This window comes from Triticum dicoccoides, chromosome 1B (assembly GCF_002162155.2).
Source record: "Triticum dicoccoides isolate Atlit2015 ecotype Zavitan chromosome 1B, WEW_v2.0, whole genome shotgun sequence".
In the NCBI taxonomy this organism is placed as follows: domain Eukaryota; kingdom Viridiplantae; phylum Streptophyta; class Magnoliopsida; order Poales; family Poaceae; genus Triticum; species Triticum dicoccoides.
Genome location: NC_041381.1, coordinates 105,878,442 through 105,904,396, shown reverse-complemented (window position 1 = coordinate 105,904,396; position 25,955 = coordinate 105,878,442). Strand labels below are relative to the sequence as shown.

General features: G+C 42.6%; 1 protein-coding gene across 2 annotated transcripts; it reads right to left on the bottom strand.

Annotated features, from left to right (window-relative positions):
* Positions 1-22,302: 22,302 nt before the first annotated feature.
* LOC119322133 (F-box/LRR-repeat protein 14-like) lies at positions 22,303-24,936 on the bottom strand. 2 transcript variants are annotated; one of them, XM_037595634.1, is made up of 2 exons: positions 24,824-24,936; positions 22,303-23,995 (listed from the first exon to the last, which is right to left on the bottom strand). In XM_037595634.1, the coding sequence occupies exon 2, from the start codon at positions 23,975-23,977 to the stop codon at positions 22,520-22,522; it is 1,458 nt and encodes a 485-aa protein (XP_037451531.1). In that variant the 5' UTR covers positions 23,978-23,995; positions 24,824-24,936; the 3' UTR covers positions 22,303-22,519. The 2 variants fall into 2 exon arrangements, with proteins under 2 accessions (XP_037451531.1, XP_037451534.1); XM_037595637.1 differs by having other exon boundaries at positions 24,740-24,837.
* Between the last annotated feature and the right edge of the window lie 1,019 nt (positions 24,937-25,955).

The following is a 25,955-nucleotide window of genomic DNA, read 5'->3' as shown; positions in this document are numbered from 1 at the left end:
TATTTGAATCTTCTCTGAATTCTTTTATGTATGATTGAGTTATCTTTGCAAGTCTCTTTGCATTATCAGTTTGGTTTGGCCTACTAGATTGGTTCTTCTTGCCATTTGAGAAGTGCTTAGCTTTGGGTTCAATCTTGCGGTGTTCTTACCCAGTGACAGAAAGGGTTGCAAGACATGTATTGTATTGTTGCCATCGAGGATAAAAAGATGGGGTTTATATCATATTGCATGAGTTTATCCCTCTACATCATGTCATCTTGCTTAATGTGTTACTCTGTTCTTATGAACTTAATACTCTAGATGCAGGCAGGAGTCGGTCGATGTGTGGAGTAATAGTAGTAGATGCAGGCAGGAGTCGATCTACTTGTTATGGACGTGATGCCTATATACATGATCATGCCTAGATAATCTCATAACTATGCACTTTTCTATCAATTGCTCGACAGTAATTTGTTCACCCACCGTAATACTTGTGCTATCTTGAGAGAAGCCTCTAGTGAAACCTATGGCCCCCGGGTCTATCTCTTATCATATTAGCTTTCAGTCTACTTTTATTTGCATCTTTACTTTTTGCATCTATATTACAAAATACCAAAAATATATTTATCTTATCTTACTATCTTTATTAGATCTCACTTTTGCAAGTGGCCATGAAGGGATTGACAACCCCTTTACTGCGTTGGTTGCGAGTTCTCAGTTTGTTTGTGTAGGTGCGTGGGACTTTTGAGGAGCCTCCTACTGGATTGATACCTTGGTTCTCAAAACTGAGGGAAATACTTACGCTACACTTTGCTGCATCACCCTCTCCTCTTCGAGGAAAACCAACGCAAGCTCAAGACGTAGCAAGAAGGATTTCTGGCGCCGTTGTCGGGGAGGTCTTCGCTCAAGTCAAGACATACCAAGTACCCATCACAAACCCATCTCCCTCGCATTTACATTATTTGCCTCTCGTTTTCCTCTCCCCCACTTCACCCTTGCCGTTTTATTCGCCCTCTCTTTCCCAATCTCCTCCTCTCTTTTTCGTTCGCTTTCTTCCGCCTTGCTTTTTGTTTGCTGCTATGTCTAAAATTGGGGAGATTATCGTCGATATGGACAATAATGATAACACAGAAAATCCCGAGGCTCCGGCCGATGAACCCCTTATCTTGCATACTAAAAAGTTCTGAATCGGTAGTGGTAACATCATTGGCAAGGGTGTTATTCAAGATTTCTTTACTTGTGCCGGTGCTTTACCTTCCATGGGTTGTTCTATTCTTCATAGAACTAGTAGTCTTGTGGATGCTATCGCTATGCTTGTAGTTGAACTTGAAAGACAATTTATGCATATGCATCCTTGCATACAAAGAATTTTCCTAGAATTCTCTAATTTTGAGCATTCCTCTGTTAAGCGCGATGTTACTATCTTTTTGGCTCATGAGTTTAGATTTATCATAAGAGAGGCCAAAAAAATATTTGCGCACTATAGGGTGGACGCCGGTCGTCCTCCCATAGAAGCGGTCCTCTATGATCAAGAGGAAATTAGACGTTTTCAATCTTCCGACTATGTCACTTTTAATGAAAACCTTAGAAAAAAGGTTCCTACCAATGTCTTGGTTGATTGCATTAACGAGCTTAATAATGATTTTGCCCTTCGAAACAATGAGCTAGGATACTCTCTTGAGTATAGGCTCACAAGATTTTGCCAAAAGAATGCTTTTAGTGATGAAATAGTTGTGCATTATGAAGGGCCAACGGAGGAATCCGTTCCTCCTGTGATTGATCTTGGGGACTTTTGTCCCACTAAATTTAGCCCTTTCGATTACTTTTGCTTACCTCAAAGAAAACTTGCTGCCGAACATAGAGAATATGAGATGAGCTTTCAGGATCTATCTTATTATTATGGCACTCGTTAGATCTATCTTCGCTTTTATGCCTAGCTAGGGGCGTTAAATGATAGCGCTAGTTGGGAGGAAACCCAATTTTCTTTATGTTTTTTTTGTTTTTGCTCCTGTTTAGGAATAAGTATTCCATCTACCTTCTGGTTAGATGTGTTTTTATCTTTTAATTAGTGTTTGTTCCAAGTAGAATCTATAGGATAACCTACAATGATAGTTGATTTGTTTCTGCTGAAAAACAGACACTTTGCATGCATGAATATAATTTTGTTAAATCACAGGAACGTGTTTTTGCGTTGATTCTTTTTGCTGCTGTTTAATAAACAAATTGTCCAGGACTTCCTATTTTGGTAGGATTTTTAGAGTTCCAAAAGTTTGCGTTAGGTACAGATTGCTACAGACTGTTCTGTTTTTGACAGATTTTGTTTTTCGTGTGTTGTTTGCTTATTTCAATGCATCTATGGCTAGTAAATTAGTTTATAAACCATAAAGAAGTTGGAATGCAGTAGGTTTAACACCAAATTAAATAAATAATGAGTTCATTTCAGTACCTTATGTGGTGGTTTTGTTTTCTTTCACTAACGGAGCTTATAAGATTTCCTGTTGAGTTTTGTGTTGTGAAGTTTTCAAGTTTTGGGTAAAGCTTTTATGGACTATGGAATAAAGGAGTGGCAAGAGACTAAGCTTGGGGATGCCCATGGCACCCCAAGATATTCAAGAATAGCCAAAATCCTAAGCTTGGGGATGCCCCGGGAAGGCATCCCCTCTTTCGTCTTTGTTCATTGGTAACTTTACTTGGAGCTATATTTTTATTTACCACATGATATGTGTTTTGCATGGAGCGTCGTGTATTATATTAGTCTTTGCTTTTTAGTTTACCACAATCATCCTTGCTGTACACACCTTTTGGGAGAAGCCTATTTGATTAGAATTTGCTAGAATACTGTATGTGCTTCACTTATATCTTTTGAGCTTGATAGTTTTTGCTCTAGTGCTTCACTTATATCTTTTAGAGCACGGTGGTGTCTTAATTTTGAAGAAATTGCTAGTCTCTCATGCTTCACTTATATTATTTTGAGAGTCTTTTAGAACAGCATGGTATTTGCTATTATCATAAAGTTGGTCCTAGAATGATGAGCATCCAAGTTGGGTATAATAAAAACTATCATAGGAAGTGAATTGGATGCTATGATCAATTTGATGCTTGATAATTGTTTTGAGATATGGAGGTAGTGATATTAAAGTGATGCTAGTTGGGTGATTATGAATTTAAAGAATGCTTGTGATGAAGTTTGTAATTCCCGTAGCATGCACGTATGGTGAACCGCTTTGTGATGAAGTTGGAGCACAATTTTATTTATTGATTGTCTTCCTTATGAGTGGCGGTCGGGGACGAGCGATGGTCTTTTCCTACCAATCTATCCCCCTAGGAGCATGCGCGTAGTGCTTTGGTTTTTGATGACTTCTAAATTTTTGCAATAAGTACATGAGTTCTTTTGATTAATGTTGAGTCCATGGATTATACGCACCCTTTCACCCTTCCATCATTGCTAGCCTCTCTTGTGCCGCGCAACTTTCGCCGGTACCATACACCCACCATTTACCTTCCTCAAAACAGCCACCATACCTACCTATTATGGCATTTCCATAGCCATTCCGAGATATATTTCCATGCAACTTTCCACCGTTCCGTTCATATGACACGCATTACTTTTGTCATATTGCTTTTTGCATGATCATGTAGTTGACTCGTATTTGTGGCAAGGCCACCTTCATAATTTTCATACATGTCACTCTTGATTCATTGCATATCCTGGTACACCGCCGGAGGCATTCATATAGAGTCATATATTGTTTTAGCTTTGAGTTGTAAATCCATAAAAGTGTGATGATCTTCATTATTAGAGCATTGTCCTAGTGAGGAAAGGATGATGAAGACTATGATTCCCCCACAAGTCGGGATGAGACTTCGGACTTTACAAAAAGAAAAAGAAAAAATGAGAAAGGCCAAAAAGAAAAAAGAAGGCCAAAGAAAAAAAAGAAAAAAAAGAGGAAAAGAAAAGAAAAAATAAAATGAGAGAAAAAGAGAGAAGGGACAATGCTACTATATCTTTTTCCACACTTGCGATTCAAAATAGCACCATGATCTTCATGATAGAGAGTCTCATATGTTGTCACTTTCATATACTAGGGGGAATTTTTCATTATAGAACTTGGCTTGTATATTCCAATGATGGGCTTCCTCAAAAGTGCCCTAGGTCTTCGTGAGCAAGCGAGTTGGATGCACACCCACTTAGTTTATTTTGTTTAGCTTTCATATATTTATAGCTCTAGTGCATCCGTTGCATGGCAATCCCTACTCAGTCACATTGATATCTATTAATGGGCATCTCCATAGCCCGTTGATACGCCTAGTTGATGTGAGACTATCTTCTCCTTTTTGTCTTCTCCACAACCACCATTCTATTCCACATATAGTGCTATGTCCATGGCTCACGCTCATGTATTGCGTGAAAGTTGAAATTTTTTGAGATTATTATAGTATGAAACAATTGCTTGGCTTGTCATCGGGGTTGTGCATGATTAAATACTTTGTGTGATGAAGATAGATCAACAAGCAGACTATATGATTTTGTAGGGATAACTTTCTTTAGCCATGTTATTTTGAGAAGACATGATTACTTTGATTAGTATGTTTGAAGTATTACTATTTCTTATGTCAATATGAACTTTTACTTTGTATTCATTTGGATCTGAACATTCATGCCACAATAAAGAAAATTACATTATGAATTATGCTAGGTAGCATTCCACATCAAAAATTCTCTTTTTATCATTTACATACTCGAGGACGAGCAGGAATTAAGCTTGGGGATGCTTGATACGTCTCCAACGTATCTATAATTTTTGATTGTTCCATGCTATTATATTACCACTTTTGGATGTTTATCAGCTTTGTTTACACATTTATATCATTTTTGGGACTAACCTACTAACCGGAGGCCCAACCCATATTGCTGTTTTTTTGCCTATTTCAGTATTTCGAAGAAAAGGAATATAAAACGGAGTCCAAACGGAATGAAACCTTCGGGAGCGTGATTTTTGGAACGAACATGATCCGAAGAGCTTGGAGTGCAAGTCAAGAAGCTTCCGAGGGCCCCACGAGATAGGGGGCCGTGCCCCCCTGTAGGGCGCGCCCCCCGTCTCGTGGGCCCCTTGGGCAACCACCGACGTACTTCTTCCTCCTATATATACCTATGTACCCCGAAAACATCCAGGAGCACCACGAAACACAATTTCCACCGCCGTAACCTTCTGTACCCCCAAGATCCCATCTTGGAGCCTTCGCCGACACTCTGCCGGAGGGGGAATCGACCATGGAGGGCTTCTACATCAACATCCTTGCCCCTCCGATGAGTTGTGAGTATTTTACCACAGACCTACGGGTCCATAGTTATTAGCTAGATGGCTTCTTCTCTGTTTTTGGATCTCAATACAATGTTCTCCCCCTCTCTTGTGGAGATCTATTCAATGTAATCTCTTTTTGCGGTGTGTTTGTCGAGATCCGATGAATTGTGGGTTTATGATCAAGTTTATCTATGAATAATATTTGAATCTTCTCTGAATTCTTTTATGTATGATTGAGTTATCTTTGCAAGTCTCTTCGAATTATCAGTTTGGTTTGGCCTACTAGATTGGTTCTTCTTGCCATGGGAGAAGTGCTTAGCTTTGGGTTCAATCTTGCGGTGTTCTTACCCAGTGACAGAAAGGGTTGCAAGACACGTATTGTATTGTTGCCATCGAGGATAACAAGATGGGGTTTATATCATATTGCATGAGTTTATCCCTCTACATCATGTCATCTTGCTTAATGTGTTACTCTGTTCTTATGAACTTAATACTCTAGATGCAGGCAGGAGTCGGTCGATGTGTGGAGTAATAGTAGTAGATGCAGGCAGGAGTCGGTCTACTTGTTATGGACGTGATGCCTATATACATGATCATGCCTAGATAATCTCATAACTATGCGCTTTTCTATCAATTGCTCGACAATAATTTGTTCACCCACCGTAATACTTGTGCTATCTTGAGAGAAGCCTCTAGTGAAACCTATGGCCCCCTGGTCTATCTCTTATCATATTTGCTTTCAGTCTACTTTTATTTGCATCTTTACTTTTTGCATCTATATTACAAAATACCAAAAATATATTTATCTTATCTTACTATCTTTATTAGATCTCACTTTCGCAAGTGGTCGTGAAGGGATTGACAACCCCTTTATTGCGTTAGTTGCGAGTTCTCAGTTTGTTTGTGTAGGTGCGTGGGACTTTTGAGGAGCCTCCTACTGGATTGATACCTTGGTTCTCAAAACTGAGGGAAATACTTACGCTACACTTTGCTGCATCACCCTCTCCTCTTAGAGGAAAACCAACACAAGCTCAAGACGTAGTAGTGGCCGCCCGAGGGGCCCACAAGATAGTGGGGCACGCCCTGTAGGGGTGGGCGCGCCCTCCACCCTCGTGGCCGCCTCGGTTGCTTCTTGGCTTGCACTCCAAGTCCTCTGGATCACGTTTGTTCCAAAAATCACGCTTCCGAAGGTTTCATCCCGTTTGGACTCCGTTTGATATTCCTCTTCTTCGAAATACTGAAATAGGCAAAAAAAACAGCAATACGGGCTGGGCCTCCGGTTAGTAGGTTAGTCCCAAAAATGATATAAATGTGTAAAATAAAGCCCATAAACATCCAAAAGGGGTAATATAATAGCACGGAACAATCGAAAATTATAGATACGTTGGAGACGTATCAAAAGACAGTGCAAAAAGAAACAGAACCGTTTGACGTTCCAGTAAAAAATGTAAAATCGCGCACTATAGCCAAAGTTTCTGTCCTGCACCGCGCAAACCAACAAGCATTGTAAAAATCCTAAAGGCAAACCTTGGCACATTATTTTTATAATACAATGGAATTGTACAAGGGGATAATTATTTTTGATGAAAAGTTTCTGTAATTAAGATTCACAAAGTTTCTGTGAGCATGAACAAGTTCAAGGAGCTCTCCCACTTCAACAATGCTTGTCTCTCTCACTTTCACTTTCCTTTTTGAAAAGTTTCCGTTCCCCTCTTTATTTTTTTTGTTTTTAGACTAAATGAAAGCACACAATAGAAATAAATGACTCTCTAAAACTTCCGGGTTGTCTCCCTGGCAGCGCTTTCTTTAAAGCCATTAAGCTAGGCATATGGTGCTCAAGTAATGGATTCACCCGGATCCCAAGGTATATCAAAGCCAATTTTAATTAACAATGATTTGTAATTTAGTAGTGAGCACTAAGTGACATATATCAAGCAATGACAAAGTCTAACTCTCTTTCTATGCATCGGCATGTCATAAAAGAACAATTCATGCACACCAAGTAAAGGCCAATGCATAGTATAAGCAGTTTCTTGCAATTTTATCATATTGGAAACATAGAGAGGTGGAGATATAGTTCCTCTCTCATAATAATTTCAAGTAGGAGCAGCAAGCACATGCATATCACATTCATCAAAATTATCATGTGCAATGGTAAAAGGCAACCCATCAATATAATCCTTAATAAGCACAAACTTCTTTGATATAGTGTAGTTTGGAGAATTCAAAAAGATAATAGGACTATCATGCATGGGTGCAATAGCAACAATTTCATGTTTAACATAAGGAACTATAGCAAGTTAATCTTCATAAGCATCATTCATATCGGCATCTTGGCCACAAGCATAGCAAGCATCATCGAAAAGGGGTATTTCAAGAGAATCAACGGGATCATAACAATCATCATAGAAATCATCCTTCAGTAAGCACGAAGGGATATTAAACAATGTATGAGTTGAAGAGTTACTCTCATTAGAAGGTGGGCCCGGGTAGCTAATCCGCTCTTCCTTCTTTTGTTCTTCTCTCTCCTCATCATCTTTTTCATCCAATGAGCTCATAGTTTCATCAATTTCTTCCTTCATAGACTCCTGCAAAATATTAGTCTCTTCTTGGACAGCGGAGACTTCCTCAATAAATGCATCAATATTGGCATTGAATTCATAATTCTCATAGCAATATTTAAGTATAGCAAAATTTTCAGGTCTGTAAACAACATCAACAAGATTTTCACATGTTTTAAACAAAGATTCAATCTCATAAGCACCCATAAAAGCAACAAATTCTTCTATTTGTTCCACATCATAGTAATCATATATACCATTAGCATAAGAAGCCAAGGTTTCATTATCATTAAATTTGCACGAAAAGGAAAGGTGTGGAGCCTTCATCCTAGAGCAACAAGTATAATCATATCTCAAGCATAGTTCCCTAGCATACCAACGCAACATATAAATTTGATCCCATAATAGTTTCCCTTTTTGAGTCAAGCGATAATCCCTAAAGTATTCACGTTGATCCAACGTGTCTCCCATAACATAATTGAATGGGGTTTTCTCAGGATTATCGAAGTAGTACATAATATCTTTCACATAATGAGCATCAAGGGTTTTAGGAGGTTCCCCATCTCCATGAGTAGCAAGTACACCTAATTATTTTGCTATTTCGTGTTCCATATCCATAACTAAAGATAGAGAACGACTAAGAACAACAAATAAAAATTACTTAGTGATAAAGCAAACAAGCACACACGAGAATATTCGCCCCATGCTATGACTCCCCGGCAACGGCGCTAGAAAAAGGTCTTGATAACCCACAAGTGTAGGGGATAATTGTAGCCTCTTTCGATAAGTAAGAGTGTCGAACCCAACGAGGAGCTAAAGGTAGAACAAATATTCTCTCAAGTCCTATCTGCGACTGATACGACTCTACGCACGCTTAGTGTTCGCTTTACCTAGAATAAGTATGAAACTAGAAGTACTTTGTAGGTGTTGTTGGATAGGTTTGCAAGATAATAAAGAGCACGTAAATAAAAAGTAGGGGCTGTTTAGATAAAGCAGCAATAAAGTAAATATAGCAAGTGTGGAAAAGTGGTGGTAGGAGTTGTGAAATTGTCCGTAAGCAATTGACTACCTTACTAGACCGATAGCAAGTTTTATGTGGGAGAGGCATAAGCTAACATACTTTCTCTTCTTGGATCATATGCACTTATGATTGAAACTCTAGCAAGCATCCACAACTACTAAAGATCATTAAGGTAAAACCCAACCATAGCATTAAAGCATCAAGTCCCCTTTATTCCCATACGCCACAACCCCCTTACTCAGGTTTATGCTTCTATCACTCAAGAAACCCACTATAAGCGAATCATGAACATATTGCAACACCCTACAACGGGAATCCCTCACGCTTGCGCGACACGGAGAGCACCATAGGACAGCAACATAACCACAAGCAAATTAAACCAATCATAGCAATTCATCAATCACCGATAGGATAACAAAAATCTACTCAGACATCATAGGATGGCAACACATCACTGGATAATAATATGAAGCATAAAGCACCATGTCCAAGTAGAGGGTACAATGGGTTGCGGGAGAGTGGACCGCTGAATATAGACGGGGGAAGGTGATGGGGATGTTGGTGAAGATGGCGGAGGTGTTGGTGTAGATCGCGGTGATGATGATGGCCCCCGGCGGTGTTCCGGTGCCACCGAAAGCAAGGGGGAGGGAGACCCCCTTCTTCTTCTTCTTCCTTGACCTTCTCCCTAGATGGGAGAAGGGTTTCCCCTCTGGTCCTTGGCTCCCATGGCGTGAGAGGGGCGAGAGCCCCTCCGAGATTGGATCTATTTCTCTGTCTCTCTCTGTTTCTGCGTTCTTAGATTCTGCCCTTTCACTGTTTTTATATATATGCGGAGATCCGTAACTCCGATTGGATTGAAACCTTCGCCACGATTTTTTTTCCGAAAATTAGCTTTCTTATAGCCAAAGAAGAGCAGCAACCGCCTTACGGGGTGCCCACGAGGATCAGGGGCGCGCCCCCCTGCCTCGTGCCCCCCTCGGGCACCGTCTCACGTTGGTTTTCCTTCTCAAAAATCATAAATATTCCAAAAATGATCTCCGTCCGTTTTTATCCTGTTTGGACTCCGTTTGATATTGGGTTTCTACGAAACATAAAACATCAACAAACAGGAATTAGCACTGGGCACTGGATCAATATATTAGTCCCAAAAATAGTATAAAAAGTTGCCAAAAGTATATGAAAGTTCAAGAATATTGGCATGGAACAATCAAAAATTATAGATACGACAGAGACGTATAAGTTAGCATCCTTTCTATAAGGTGTTGTTCTTTGCTACCAACAATTCTTTAAGTACGCGGTGAAGTAAATAATGGTGCACTTGCTGACAGTAGAACCCCCAAGAAATTTCACAGTATAGGCCGTTATCTTTTTGCAATGTCATTTACAAGCTATGCTCCAAAGTCTTGGCAAATAGGCTGAGAGAAGTACTGGATGAGATCATTTCCAAGGACTTATTAAATAGGGGTGCTTTTTCTACGAATATAATCAATTCCATAATGTTATCCGCTTTGACTTCTTGTCTTTTCATTGGTATCCATCTTTCACTTAAGCTAAGCCATTGGCATGACCATTCGTTCTGCCCGATCGTCTTACTATTTTTGCTACAGCAACAAGGATCTCGCAATCTATGGCTCAGAAAGCAGGTTTCTGTTTGGTGTGTCACTGACACTGCCTCTCTACTTTTCGGTTCGGGCTTACTACTCCTGGGGCTAGGGGACTGGTATCTACATCCGAGGCCACAAGCAGTTTTTCCTGCTGTGGGTCCAGAATTGTTGTATAATGTCTTAGACTAAAACAGCACCGAGACTAAACTAAGAGCTGAGAGTCCTAACTTAGTAAAGTACTTGTAGGATTTCAAACATTACCTATTACTGCATTATTTGTTGTTGCGAGTCAAGAAAAGAAAGTGTGGAGCTCCGTGAAGAAGCAAGTTCTATTACTTTCACCGATGATTATCCTCGTTACGGATACATTTTTCCTATTCATGAACTATATGAAGCACTCGATAAATTTAAAATCTACAAAGCTGAAGTATAAAATCAACATAATTTAAAGATTAAAGTAGTGCGATCAGATCGAGACGGAGGATATTACGGGAGACATGCTCCTTATGCACAAATTCCTGGTCCCTTTGCTCTATTTCTTCAAGAAAATGGAATAATCGCCCAATACTCAATGCCGGGTGAACCTCAACAAAATGGAGTCACTGAAAGACGCAACTGTAGACTTATGGATATGGTACGGAGCATGGTTTCCAACTCTAGTTTACCGGTTAATTTGTGGATGGAAGCATTAAAGACAACCATGCATATACTTAATCGGGTTCCTAGTAAATCAGTACCCAAGACACCTTATGAATTGTGGACTGGGAAGAAATCCAGATTAAATTATTTGCATGTGTGGGTTGTCCTTCTGAAGCTAAGATTTTTTATCCACACATTGGGAAATTAGATCCTAAAACCATTAGTTGCCATTTTATTAGTTATCCTGCAACATCCAAAGGCTTCCGTTTCTATTGTCCAACACGTACCACTAAAATTGTCAAAACGAGGCATGCTAAATTTTTAGAGAATGTTAATGTCAGTGGGAGCTCTGATACAAGAAAAATCACACTTGAGGAAAATCGGACCGACATACCATTACCTATGATCCCAAAGTCTGTTTTTCCTTCGTCTTCAAGCGCAACACCTCCAGTTAATGTTTCTGGGTTTATTGGTGTAGCGCCTAATAATGAGCCTCACATCACTCAGTCTTCTGTGATATCAAATGAACCTTTACGTACATCACAGCGGGATAGAAGAGCTGCCATTAATAGACGAATATGTTGTTTACACGAATGAAGATGGAAATGACATTAGTAAGGCAAATGATCCCACCTTCTTTGAGGAAGCCATGAAAAGCGGACACTCTTCTAAGTGGCTCGAGGCCATGAATGATGAAATTAAGCCAATGAGTATTAATGATGTTTCGGATTTAGTAGAAATTCCTGACGGAGTCAAAAAGGTGGGCTGCAAGTGGGTCTACAAAACTAAGCATGACTCTAAAGGAAATGTTGAACAATTCAAAGCAAGACTTATAAAGGTTATACACAAAGAGAGGGCATAGACTATGTTAACACATTTTCTCCCGTCTCGAGGAAGGATTCACTAAGAATTGTTATGGCTCTTGTTACTCATTATGATTTAGAACTACATCGGATGGATGTTAAAATCGCATTCTTAATGGTGACTTGCATGAGAATGTTTTGTAGTAGAAGGCAAGGAACATATGGGATGTCGATTTAAGAAATCTATCTATGGACTAAGACAAGCGTCTAGATAGTGGTACCTTAAATTTGACGAGGTTATAAGGAAATTTAATTTTAAGGAAAATGAAGTGGACAATTGCATATACATTAAGACCACTGGGAGCAATTTTATCATATTATTACTTTATGTGGATGATGTCTTGCTAGCCAGGAGTGGCTTAGGCATGTTATATGAGACCAAAAGATTTCTTTCATCTAATTTTGACATGAAAGATCTTGGGGATGCCTCTTATGTTTTGGGCATAGAGATCCACCGAGACAAGTCTAAAGGGACATTAGGACTATCCTAGAGTGCATATATTGACAAAGTCCTTAAAAGATACAACATGCATAACTGCTCTTCCACTCCCGCACCTATTGTTAAAGGTGATAAATTCGGTCTGTTTCAGTTGTAAGGGCATATTTATCCCCAAGATGTTTTGGTGATTGACGACAATGCTTTTGCGGACTAATCGTGTGCGTTGAGTTCTTTCAAAGATTCATCCTTTGGCACAAGACGATTACTTTCCCTCGGTGTTTTATTCAAGACGGTGTAGCTCCTTCGTTTCTTTGCTGGTGGTCTAGTTTCGTAGGAGTCACCGTACTATCAAGAAGGGATCCGCTTTGGGAATGCTAGGGTGGAATCAACACGTACACATCCTTATCACACCCGATGCTTCTTTCCGCTTCATTGAAGCTATCTTTCCTAATCTGTGCCTGCTTGTCCTGTCCCAGCGGTAGTACCGCGGTCCTCAGCGGTAGTACCGCCGAAGCTCGTCAAGTGGTAGTACCGCTCCCCGAGCGGTAGTACCGCTTGCGAACTTCGGCCGTAGTACCGTAGTGGTTCCGAGCTACTACCGCCTCGATTCTCGACTGTTGTTTTTCATGTCGGGTTTTACGGTACTAGTAGCGGCAGTAGGGGCGGTAGTACCGCTCCAAGCGGTAGTACCGCCTATACTTCCGTGGTAGTACCGCTCTGGGGCCAGGACCCTACATTCCTCGTCCGCACGGTAGTACCGCTGGAAGGGAGCGGTAGTACCGCTTATCAGCGGTAGTACCGCCCTGCCCAAGCGGTAGTACCGCTCTGTGTGTGGCTGTTTGGAGGGGGGGGGGGGTAATGGTTGGATTGTTTCCCCCACTATATAAAGGTGTCTTCTTCCCCAAAGTTGACCTACCTCTTCCCCCAAAAGCTCCATTGTTGCTCCAAGCTCCATTTTCGCCCGATCTCTCTCCCTAGCCAATCAAACTTGTTGATTTGCTCGGGATTGGTTGAGAAGGCCCCGATCTACACTTCCACTAAGAGAAATTTGATTCCCCCACTAATCCCTAGCGGATCTTGTTACTCTTGGGTGTTTGAGCACCCTAGGCGGTTGAGGTCACCTCGAAGCCATACTCCATTATGGTGAAGCTTCGTGGTGTTGTTGGGAGCCTCCAAGTGTTGTGGAGATAGCCCCAATCTTGTTTGTAAAGGTTCGGTCGCCACCTTCAAGGGCACCAATAGTGGAATCACGGCATCTCGCATTGTGTGAGGGCGTGAGGAGATTACGGTGGCCCTAGTGGCTTCTTGGGGAGCATTGTGCCTCCACACCGCTCTAACGGAGACGTACTTCCCCTTAAAAGGAAGGAAATTCGATAACACATCCTCGTCTTCACACTTGCAGATATCAGTCTAATCCAGGCTTAGATCATTGGAAAGTTGTCAAGAAAGTAATGCGCTGTCTGCAAGGGACTAAACATCATATGCTTACATATAGAAAGACTGACAACCTACAAGTTATCGGTTATTCAGACGCTGATTTTGCAGGGTGTAAGGATAGGAAGAAATCCATATCAGGTTATATCTTCACACTTGCAGGAGGAGCAATTTCATGGAAAAGCTGCAAACAAACACTTATTGCATCTTCAACGATGCAATCAGAGTTTGTGGCATGTTTTGAGGCTACTGGACAAGCCTATGGCTTAAGAACTTCGTTCCTGGACTTAGAGTGGTCGCCGGCATAAATAAACCACTTACGTTATTCTGCGATAATCAAGCTGCAGTTTTCCTTTCGAGTAACAACAAGTCAAGTGGTGCTGCCAAACACACTGACCTTGAGTATTTTATTGTGAAAGATAGAGTCCAAGATCAAACAATTAAAATTCAACATATAAGCACTAAATTGATGATTGTTGATCCCCTGACAAAAGGCTTGCCACCAAATCTCTTTCGAGAACATATTGCTAGCATGGGTCTAATTGGAAAGCCCATAACTATTGGGATAACTAAAATGATGAGATCTCAACATTTGAACTTGGAATAAGGAAGTTTGTTTCGCTTACTAAGTGCACATAATGAATAAAGAAACAAATTATTAGGACCATAAGTAGGGAGTATGGATGCATGCCCATACAGACTCCCAACCATAAATAATTATCCATTCCGAAATGAAGTCTTATGCTATAGATTTTGGCGTTCAGTAATGATTATACTATTGCTGTGAATACATTATCTTGGTGTGATGCCCTTGTCGAAGTATGGACTAATGATATTAACCATTCAATCAAGTGGCAAAATGTTAGAAAATTAAGTGATTAAATGGTTAATATGTTAATTACCATAAGTTAAAGTGGGCCCATTAATTAACACTAATTAACGGCAATTAGCAATTTGCGCCTGTGATTGGGGGGCTAATTACGATTATGGTTAGATCCCACGTCATATACAATGCTATATATAAAGGAGGGCATCCCTGCACCTATTTGATTTGGAATCTCTTATGACAGCAGTGCCCACCGAAATTTACTCCAAATCCAATCAGGAGAGCACTGGACGTTGACGTGAAGGCCTAGCCTCACTCCGGCGAGGTGCCGGAGTTGTGATCGACTACACTGCTGCAATTCGTCGCCAACATCAGACTATATTTCCTGCACCAGGATGGCCTCTCCAAACGGAGGTATAATCACTCTACTGCCCACTAATTTCCGCATCAAATCGAATAGTATTCATGTGTATTAGACAAGATCCGATTAGCAATTGCATAATCTCAGCAATATATCTAACATTGACATGGCATTTGCTACTCTCGTGGAGTACTTGGAGGTTTGGCAATGCCTGCAGGGTATTTAGCTACATGAGAGTGTTGTGGATTCCTTCACTTCATCGTAGGAAGCGAACGACCAGTTTTTGGTTCGCTCCGCCTATGCCACCAGGTTTGCCGGAAGGGTGGTGGCCCCAACCATGGATTTCTCATGGAGATCTAGAGCTCCACTGCAGTGCCGCTTCTTCACCTGGCTAGCCATGAGAAACAGGTGGTGGACCTCCGACTGCCTCACCTGACGTAGACTCCCGCATCAAGATGCCTGCCCTTTTTGTGACCAGGAAGTGGAAACCATCGACCATATATTGCTGACATGTGTGTTCGCAAGAACGGCATGGAGAACGTTGTGCTCGGCCATTAAACCCATTAAGAGGCGCTAGAATGGTGGCCAACCAGCTACGCCATGTGATGCATACTGGTTGGTCACAGTGAGAAAGTATTTTTTTTGAGTTTTTTTATGGTAGGGAGACTTTTTTGAGAGAAGTTTTTCTAGGGTTTTTCTTTTTTCTTTTAAGATAGTTGTGATGTCCACGTGACACGAGAATATTTTTTAAAAAAATTGACATGATGGTGAGGTGCGCATAGCTTTCTCTCAAGCAGCCCGCAATGGCGGGCCCCAACTACTAGTGGGCAAGCATGAGTGGTCACTTACGGCCCAAGATACCCTCAAGGGTTGGTGCACCACGAGAACGACAGGAGTGCACAAAACTAAAGGAACTTAGGGCCATTTTCATGCTCGTGCTTTGGGAACTGTGGAAACATAGGAACGCGGTAGTCTTTGATGGTGCCTCCCCGTCCATGGAGGTGGTGGTCCAAAGAGTTGTGGTCGAGGGCAGAGCTTGGCAGCACGCGAACTTGCTAAAGGGCGAATTAGATAGCATGTTCGAGTTGTTGTCGGGGTGGGCGAGTAGCGAGTGATCCATTGTGTACACCTCGGGTGGAGTTGTGGGTTGTAAGTGATATTGTTGTAGTATTTTGACACTTTGTAACATCAACAGTGGATTGAGTTCTATACCCCCCCCCCCCCTCTGTAAAATATGATACGCAAATTCGTGCGTATTCGAGAAAAATAATAATAAAGCACGGAGAAATAAAATGTGGAAAGCAAAATAATTCGTGTGAATAACTGGAAGCAAACTAATAGTATGCTCATTAGGAAACATATAGTGGGTGCATGCGTGTATCATAGAAATAATGCTTCCATAGATACAAGATAAAAATATCTCTATCACATGATTGAATAATATGTTTGCATCGCAACTTGAAAGGGTGCTTCCATCGATAAAAGTAATGCATCTATGATTGAATAATATGTTTGCACCGTGAAAGTGTGCTTCCATTGACAAAAAGTAATGCTTCTATGGGAACTCCCCATGAAAAGAATGCATCTACGGAAATAATTGTTTTTTGTATTTGTTGGAAGCACATCCAATGTAAAAAAAAAGATGTTTCCTTGCAAAAAAGTGCATGTGCAAAAACAAAACTACATCTGTTTGTTGGAAACAAATCACAATTAGTTAGGAAACTAATTAGACATAGCTTAAAAAAAGGAAACTAATTAGACGTGATTAATGCAAAATCCCATAATTAACGGGAAGCATCCATAAGTAGCGCTCATTACATCCTCAGTGCTAGCGAATTCGGTCATCTGATCTTGTGCATGGACCATGGATTAGAGCTTCAGTGCCCCACCAACTCGGATTCCGACTCCAGGTCAGTGTAGGATCCCCGATGCATATATAGACTCGCTTGATCCTTGCACTCCCTCTCGTCCAGTCCTCCGATCCGATCCGGCGCGCGTCTTCTTGGATCGATCGAGACTCGAGAGCGTGGCTTGGATCGTTGGTGAGTAAGGCTAGCCGTCAACCTCACACCTCGCCGAAGGCAATGGACACGCACAAGACGGCGAGCTGCATCGGCGTCCGGGCCGGAGGCATAAGGCGCAGCGCCAGGATCAGAGCCGCAAAGCCCGTGGACCTGGGCGTCGATTCCGGCCTTCTCGCCGCGGAGGTCGGCAAATTCGTGGCCGCCGAGGAACGGAGTGATCATCAGGCGGCGCTGCCGTCCTGGGAGCGCGAAGACGCGGGCATGACGCGGAACGCGAGGATCAGCGTCGCGAATCCTGTGGACCTCGGCATCGACCCCGGCGTGCTCGCCGCTGGGGTCGCGGAGTTCGTGGCGGCCGCAGAACGGCGGCAGGCGCGTGGTCCGTGCAAGAGTGAGAACGAGGCAATGATGCGTGGCGCCAGGATCAGCGTCGCCGGGCCGGTGGACCTGGGCGTCGACCCCGGCGTGCTCGCCGCGGCGGTAGCCGAGTTCGTGGCGGACGCGCAACGGGGACAGGCGAGCCGGCGACCCAAGAGGTGCACCCGCTCTCGGACGACGAGGGCGTCGAGCGGATGCAGGCGGAAGAAGAGCCGGTGAGGGACAAAGACTGCAGTGTCTCGTGGAGGTCGTCGTAGCTAAGCCGAATATGGCTAATCCTAACTGTTTGCGCGTACGTCGTAGCTAAGCTAGCTATGGATCTGCACGTACGTGTGCATGCAACGGATTACGATCATGTATACGAATGATACGAAAATTCTCCTTATTTTCTTGTGTATTAACGCCGTACTTTTAAGAGTTGTTTGTCGCAATGAAACAGTGATTAGTTGCTTATCATTCAAACTACGTTATATTACAAGGTGATACAGTACATGTTAAGCGACTTGATTCTAAAAAAATGAATATTAGGCGACTTGCTTATTGCCTAATCATAATTATCAGAAATTTTGTGAAGGGCACATAAGAAATTAATATCAGTAGCACAGGTGCATCACAAATTTAATCAAGAAAACAGAATAGAAGAGTGCATCATCCATCCATTACATCATTCAGTCGTTCCATATTTCCATTGATAATCTACCTAGCACAAATCCAGCAAATAGACCAACCACTAACGTGATAATGCCTAAAAAAAACTAGTATACATTGCATTTCTCTCCATCATTTCACATCTAGCCCTTATTGCATTCATTTCTTCATTCTTCTCATGAACTTGTTGTGCCAGTACAACCTCTACTCCACTTCTTCTCCCTTTTCCTAGACATGCCTATCGACCATCAGCCACTTCAGCATTCATCCTCCAAATTGCATTCCTAAGATCAACAAGTACTTACCAAACAAATGGGGAGAAAGGATCATCATGCCATGCAAAATACCCACAACCATCACTTTGAATCAACAATTCATACAATCAAAAGGGAAATCTCAAAGATGAATGAGGAAAAGTCGATGGGAAGGAGGAAGATGGGGATCTTACAATCTCAAGCATGCACCAGTAGTATCTTCTTTTAGGATTTTCGTAGCTCCAAGAAATCTAGCAGAGAGCCTTCTTGGTGGCTTGTAGTAGCATCCCCCGGCTTGTACACCAACGGGTTCTCCCTATAGGGCACCGCTGACCTAGATGGTGCCCTACGTCGGCGTCCTCCACCTGAGTACAACAAACCAAAGAACGACGCCATTGTCGGTTGCCCTGTCGCCGCTCGCCTCCCCTCCTCGAACCCTAATGTTTTCCCCACCTATCCCCCACCGCAAGGTAAACAAACATCAAGCGGGGATCGACGTCGGTCCAACGCGGCGTCTGATTCCACCCTAATCCGTTCCACGTAAACAATCTATGCACAAATGAACTTTTAACACAAATCAGCCGGGAATAGAAGGGCGCGGTGAGAATCTCAAGGATTTCGAGTTCAAGGTTCCTTTCAGATTTTTTTTTTTGAAACTAGGTTCATTTCAGACTGAAGAGTACAGATTCAAGTGTTTCTCCAGACTTTCCTTTTTTAGAACTTGAAAAGAACCATATGAGTCCCGAGTTGACACACAACACTCATCAAGAAAATTGGGAAGAGTGAAGTGCACAGTTTTTCCCTTTCCCCCAAAAAAGAGAGAAAATAAGTGTGCTTTCTGGGCCTTTCCATTTAGGGCGGTGATAGGCGCCGGTGCGCCGGCGCAACTTTCGGCCGGTCCACTCAGAGCCGCACGATCTGGGCGTCCGTAACCGTCAGATCTGTCCCGCATCCCCTTTCTTCATCCTCCCCACACGGGAAAAAAAGAGGAGAAAAAAACAGAGCGCCGCCGCTGCTGGCGAGATCCCGCACGCTGGCCCACACTGCCCTCGTTTGGACCACCGCAGCACCTGCTCGCTGCCGCCGGCCGCGGCCTCACCGCCGCCGGCGAAGCAAAACACCACCCGCCTTTGTCGCCTCTCGCGTTCCTCGTCGGCTACACGAATGCAGCTCCGTACACGCGTGATTGCAGCTCTGGTGGAGGCGGTCGCAACTCCGATGGCCAACAGTCGCCGGCCGCAAACACCGGTCGGCAAGCTTGCAGTGTACCTCGCCTCTGTTGCTGTCCATGGTTGCAGCACTCTGGTGCATCATCCATGGTTGAAGCAGAAAAAAATGCCGGTTCCAGCATAATCGAAAGACGGTGGTAGCATTTTTTAGGCTGGTTCCAGCAAAAACAAAACAAAAACAAGGGTGACAGCAAAAAATCCTGATGCTTCCAACAAGACTCTGGTAGTAGCAAATGGCATCTCCAACAGTAGCAAAAATCAAAGATAGTTGCAGCAAAAAAAGCCATCGCCCCCGTCGACCAACACCGCCGTGGGTGGATGTAGCAAAAATTATCTTCGGTTCCAGCAAAATCAAGATATGGTTGTAGCAAAAAAATGATGGGAAACAGAAGATATAGTTCGCATGTCACGGAGATGGATGTAGCAAAAATCAACAAACACTGGTAGTAACAAAAAATCAAAACGGTTGTAGCAAAATGGTTTGTCGGTTGCAGCAAAAATCGGCGTTGTAGCAGATTCTTGGGAGGGGGAGGGGGGTTGTGGTAGCAAAAACGTGGGCCGGTTCCAACAAAATCAAAACATGGTTGTAGCAAAAAAATCAACGGTGACGAGAGGAGGGCAGTGATTGTCTGAGCAGACGACGGCGACGAGAGGACAACGGCGACGAGAGGAGGCGGTGACGTAGGGAGATACTGCAGCCACGGTCGCCGCGAGCTGGAACCGGCTGGCTGGTGAGCTGCAGTCTTATGACAGAAGCATGGCGCGGTCGTGGGACGAGCGCGGTCGGCACGGGTGGCCGGCGAGTAGGAGCGGCAAAACGGCAGCAATGGTGGCTGCCGGCGGCGACGGGAGCTTGCAGTGGTTCGTGAGCAGCTGGAAGGAGAGAGAGAAAAATCATGGCTGTGGAGTCTCGGCCAAAGGTAGAAGAAAGAAAAAAAAGAAGGACCAGGGAAAAGGATAAGGATGGGAGAGCGGGCGGTTGTGCAAGCCCCACCAGATACACGTGTCTTACTCGAGGGTAGTTTTCGTGGACGCTGGGGCCAGCCTGGCGCGCGAACCGGCGGAATTTTCAGCCGGTGCGCCGGCCCCAACCGTTTCCCTTCCATTTAATACTGGTCTAGCCCAAGAAAACGAAGCGCTTACATCTCCTCATGGGAGCACCTATTTGGCGCAGGAAACGCTAGGAGGAGGCGCAACACGCACCCCCCTCTCCCATAGCGCGCCTTTTGGGCCGGCCCACGTGTAGGCGCTGTTTTTTCTTATTTTGTTTCTACTTTTTTTTTTATTTTCTGTTTTTGATTGTTTCGGGATTACAAAAAAGTTTCAAAATTTAAAAGAATATTAAATTTTGAAAAAAAATGTTCAAGATATCATAAAATGTTCACATACTAATTTTGATTCCTAATTCTGAAAACGAACGTTCAAGAAATCAAAAAACGTTCATGATTTCCAAAAAAATGTTCGTCGATTCACAAGTTGTCTGTCAAATTGAAAAAATGTTCGCAAACACAGAGAATTTTCAATAATTTTTAAAAAATGTTGACAAAATTCAAAATGGTTCATGAATTACGAAAAATTTCATCAATTCAAAAAATGATTGCTGATTCAAAAAAATGTTCATGCATTTCCAAAATGTTCGTCAAAACAAAAAATGTTTGTGAATTTCAAACATTTTTCTCCCAAAAAAAGGGCAACCTGGTGCATGTAGCTCCCGCTTGCGCAGGGTCCAGGGAAGGGTCCGACCACTTTGGGTCTATAGTATGCAGCCTTTCCCTACATTTCTGTAAGAGGCTGTTTCCAGGACTTGAACCCATGACCTCATGGTCACAAGACAGCAGCTTTACCACTGCGCCAAGGCTCCCCTTCAAAAAATGTGGTCGATTAAAAAAGTTCACCGATTCAAAAAATTATGTTCACGGGTTTCGGAAAAACTATTCACGGTTTCAAAAAAGTTCATGTGAGCAAGTAGGACCTTTAGCCTACCAAAACGTTCTACATATATTGCCTAAAAAAACGTTCTACATATATTTTGGAACAGAGCGAGTAATAGTTTTTAAGAGTTCAGTTTTTCATCCAGATTTGAACTTAGTATGTGACAATCACAACCAATACTTTTTAGAGTTCAGTTTCTCATCCAGATTTGAACTTAGTACACGGCAATCACAACCAAAGTTCGGCGCTGGCTTCTCCAATTTTAAGATACGATCTTCTCAAATGGTGTACTCAATTCTGAGTACTCATCATACTTTTGCAAGGTATAAACAGAAATGCAAGCCCCTTCTAGTTTCAAGCATGTAATTAGCACACAGCTATGTTATATGCCTTCAGTGGTTCAAGTTTCGGTTGTACATCAGCTTCCATGAGATGACTACACTGCATTTGTAATCGTGGAATCTAAAAATCCAAATTATGCTAGTAACTACTCGTAAATTATATATTTTGAGAAGCAATGAAAAGACATCCCCAATAAATCAATTCCAACAAAACAAGCATGCCGCCTTTGTACCACAGGTCCATGTGAAACATTGACCATTACCACACTGATCCATACCAAAATTTCCACACAAAAATAGCAGGCAGAAATATATGTCTTCAAAATCCCCTGCGTAGTAAAAAGGGTTCACAACATTCTTAGAGAAACAATACTACCAAACAGGCAAAAACATGGAATCTTGGGGCCGATTTGTGCGGATTACAAAACAGCTATATATAGAGTAGAAATTACGCAACAAGAATGAGTGGTGCCTGCTATTAAAGTTTCATTCACCAGATGCCGTCCAAAGATCATCATTAGACTGTCATACAGAAAAACCATAGCAGTAAAGGTAGAAGGCGATAGAAAGTCCAGACAAGTGAATCTAGGTCGGATGATGCACAGGCTTGTGCAATGATGCACACTGAACAACTTAATGGCTTCAGCAGCAAATTCATACTGAAAATTTTGGAGACCACTTCATCAATAGATGCCAAGACCAATTATCTTCATAAGGGCATCTGAAGAGTACTTGGTGTAGTGAACTGACTTGGCAACACCCTGCGCAGCTTGCGGAGAGACCTCACCACAATACTCAATGACCAAAGACTCTAACTTATGTGCTCGCCCCAGTTCAGCCACTCCAACATCAGTAATGTAATGACACACCCGAAGTGTGAGATTACTCAAGCATGGCGTGTGCGCAATGAAGCGCATCCCAGCATCAGTTACCGCATGACACAATATAAGCTCGAGTGTCTCCAGATGTGGTGAGGATGAGAGGGCCTTCATCCCCTCGTCATCAAAGAAGTTGGCGTTGTTGAGCACGAGAACACGAATCGGGCAGGACTGAATGAGCACAAGAAAACCCTGCTGTGTGAATCCTATTTCTGATGGCCAGTCAGGGGAACATCCTGTAAAGCTGAGGTCTACCGTCTGAAGCATACGGCAGTTGAGGGCTAGAGCGTAAAGGCTGTTATCAGTAAAAGACGTCCTGGTCTCACAATAGCTGACATCACTAGAGTAGCGCTGCAGGTTGAGCCTAAGTAAGATGCTTTTAAGGTTGCTGCAGCTCCGAGACAATGCAATCATGTCATTGTCATTTAGGGCACGAACATACTCAAGGCAAAGCTTCTCCAATCCTTTACACTTCCCAAGGAGAACACGAAGTCCTACTTCTGGCCAAGTTTTAATATGTGCCAACCTTAAATCCTTCAAACTCTCACAGCAGAAATCATATACATCCATGCTGTGAGCATCATACGAGGATTCATAGACCACATCACCTGGAAGACAATCAAATCTGTCTCTTTTCCTCTCAAACTCAAACTTCTGGAGCTTCATCCATCCAGAACCAAACTTTAGGAAGTCGTGATGATTGATTCCTTGGCAATTCTTCACTACAAGCTCTTCCAACGATCCATCCCTACCAAGGTATTCCAGCCACTCTACAGTGTTGATTTTCTCACAATCGATAAGGTGGAGAGCAGATAGACTTGTGCAACCAACTGCAACCGAGAAAAGCCCAACTGACGTTATTTTTGGTGCGGAGTTGAGCCTGAGAGACACCAATGTCTTGCAATAAGCTAAACAAGCAAGCCCAGAGTCATCGATGCATGAGCAGAAGCTTAAGGTGAGGTCAATCAGCGAGGAACAGTGAGATGAAAACACAGAAAGGCCTTTGTTGTCCAACTGCTTTCCATGTCCAGGTATCCAACCAGAGTAATCGATTTCCACTTTCCGCAGATTTGGGAAGCGGGCGCAGAACGATGTCAGTGCTTTTGTAGTGGTGCAAAGACCAGAACCAACACGGACAGCACCCCTTTGATTCCCCTCTATCTTGTAGAGCTGCTTTGACACAAGGGAAAGATAATTGAGATCACTTGTCCTGGTGATCCTCTTGAGAATCTCAGTCAGCAGAGCCTCCGGTAGGTCCTCCATCGAACAAATTCAATTCAGCTGTACCAATCATCAGGTAACATACATCAAGGTTGAGAAAACAACCAAAGAGCTGGCCTCATCAAACTTACGATATATTAGAATAAATAATGCATGTGAAGATAGATGGAGATCATCATCACACTGGCGACACACACTCATTACGAAGAATATAGTATTGACGAAGTTTTAGCATCTTCTGTATCCATATAAAACTTGTGTGTTCTTCATAAGCATGGAGATTGATTTATTAAAGTAGCTAGCTAGCACCTTATCTGTGTCTAGATTGTTAGGAAGAAAAATTGACGCTCCAGGCCAACATCATTAAATTAAACTAGCTACCACCATGATTACTACTAATAAACGAGCTAGAATCGACGCAAACATTTCTGCAAGCAGAATTACTACCAATCGCTGAATCTGAACATGAAAACCAGAGCATGCAGCTCTCGGTTGGGCAAGAAAGAAAGTAGGGAAATCAATCATTTTGCCACAGCCGATGAGTTCACAAGGTGCACTTATTATTGCTAGATAACGCCAATCTAATATCAGCTCAACTAGAAATGCAGCAGCTTGCTGCAACCCTAGGCTAGTACTCGATCAGTTGCAAATTAAAAGCTTACTTTCTTGTACTACTACCACCTAAGAGAATGGCTTTACAACATTAACAAACTTTACGGATGATATTATATACTGGTACAGGTTTGGTTTCCCCTGTCAATCAAGAAAGCGAATCCAAAAAAGAGAAGAAAAAAAAGCGCGTACATGTCGAATCGGGGAAGGAGAACCATCGCACGAACAGGGAGGGGTCTCTCAGGAGAGGAGAGGCGAGAAACGGCGGTGCCTTACCTAGAGCACGACCGATCGTAGCCGCCGCCGCTCGACCTCGGAGATGTCCGCCGCGGAGGAGAGGAGACGATAGTGTAGTAAACCCTAGTAGTCTCGCGAGCGGAGGAAGATGAATGTGGGGCGGGCCTTCTGCAGCGGCGCCTCGCTCGCATGGGCTTCCCACGCCCGGAATTGCCGCGGGCCGACGCACGCTATTTTCGGGCCGACGCACGCACAGAAATACCTAAAAGTTAGAAAAATATATATAATCATTTCAATAAATAATTAAAATTAAGACATTGTAAAATATTTCCATGTCCATGAAAGCAAAATTTCATCTACTTATTAAAATGTCTAGCAATTTTATGGAGTATTCCTGTGCGTGAAAAGAAATGTTCATGTGTGAGGAAATTTTCATATATCTTAAAGAGATATTCATGTTTTGGAAACTTGTTAAAAAAATAAGTGCCCATGTATCTCATACAAATAGCCATTATTTACCCAGGGAAATAATAGCAAGAAACTAAACAAAAAATATAAAGGATGAAAAAAAACTCAGAGAATAGGAGTATAGAAATAAAATTAATAAAAGAATAAGGAAAATAAATAAGAGGGTCATCGTTATTGCGCCACGACCCGTGCGTTGCTGAAATGGCAAATATATAGCATAGAGAAGGGAGATGGGTGTTATAAAACAGTTAAGGATCTGGTTTCACTAGTGCAGAAATGTCTACTAGTTGCATGCGTAAAACACAATTAGTGCAGCTGCAGGTCGCTGCCACCAGCATGACACCAGTGGTAAGGTGTCACCAGTGGCGTTGTCTGCCGCCGCCGCAACTAGTATGACACAGCGGTAAATTGCACTAGTGGTGTCGGCTGCCGACGCCGCTAGTATGACGATATACGTCGGTTTTACGTAATGTATTTGAATAAAATATTCAACATGTATCAAAAATATGTTCTATATGAAAAATGTACCATGTGTACCCAAAAAAGGAAAAAGGAAAAAGGAAAACCTACAAAACTGGTGAAGAAATGCAAATACCCACCGAAACGAACCTAAGAAACAAACCACAAAATCGAGTAGAAAAAACCAAGAAAGACCCGAAAGAAAATTGGAGGAAAACCAGAACAAAACCGTGCATCTGGCCTG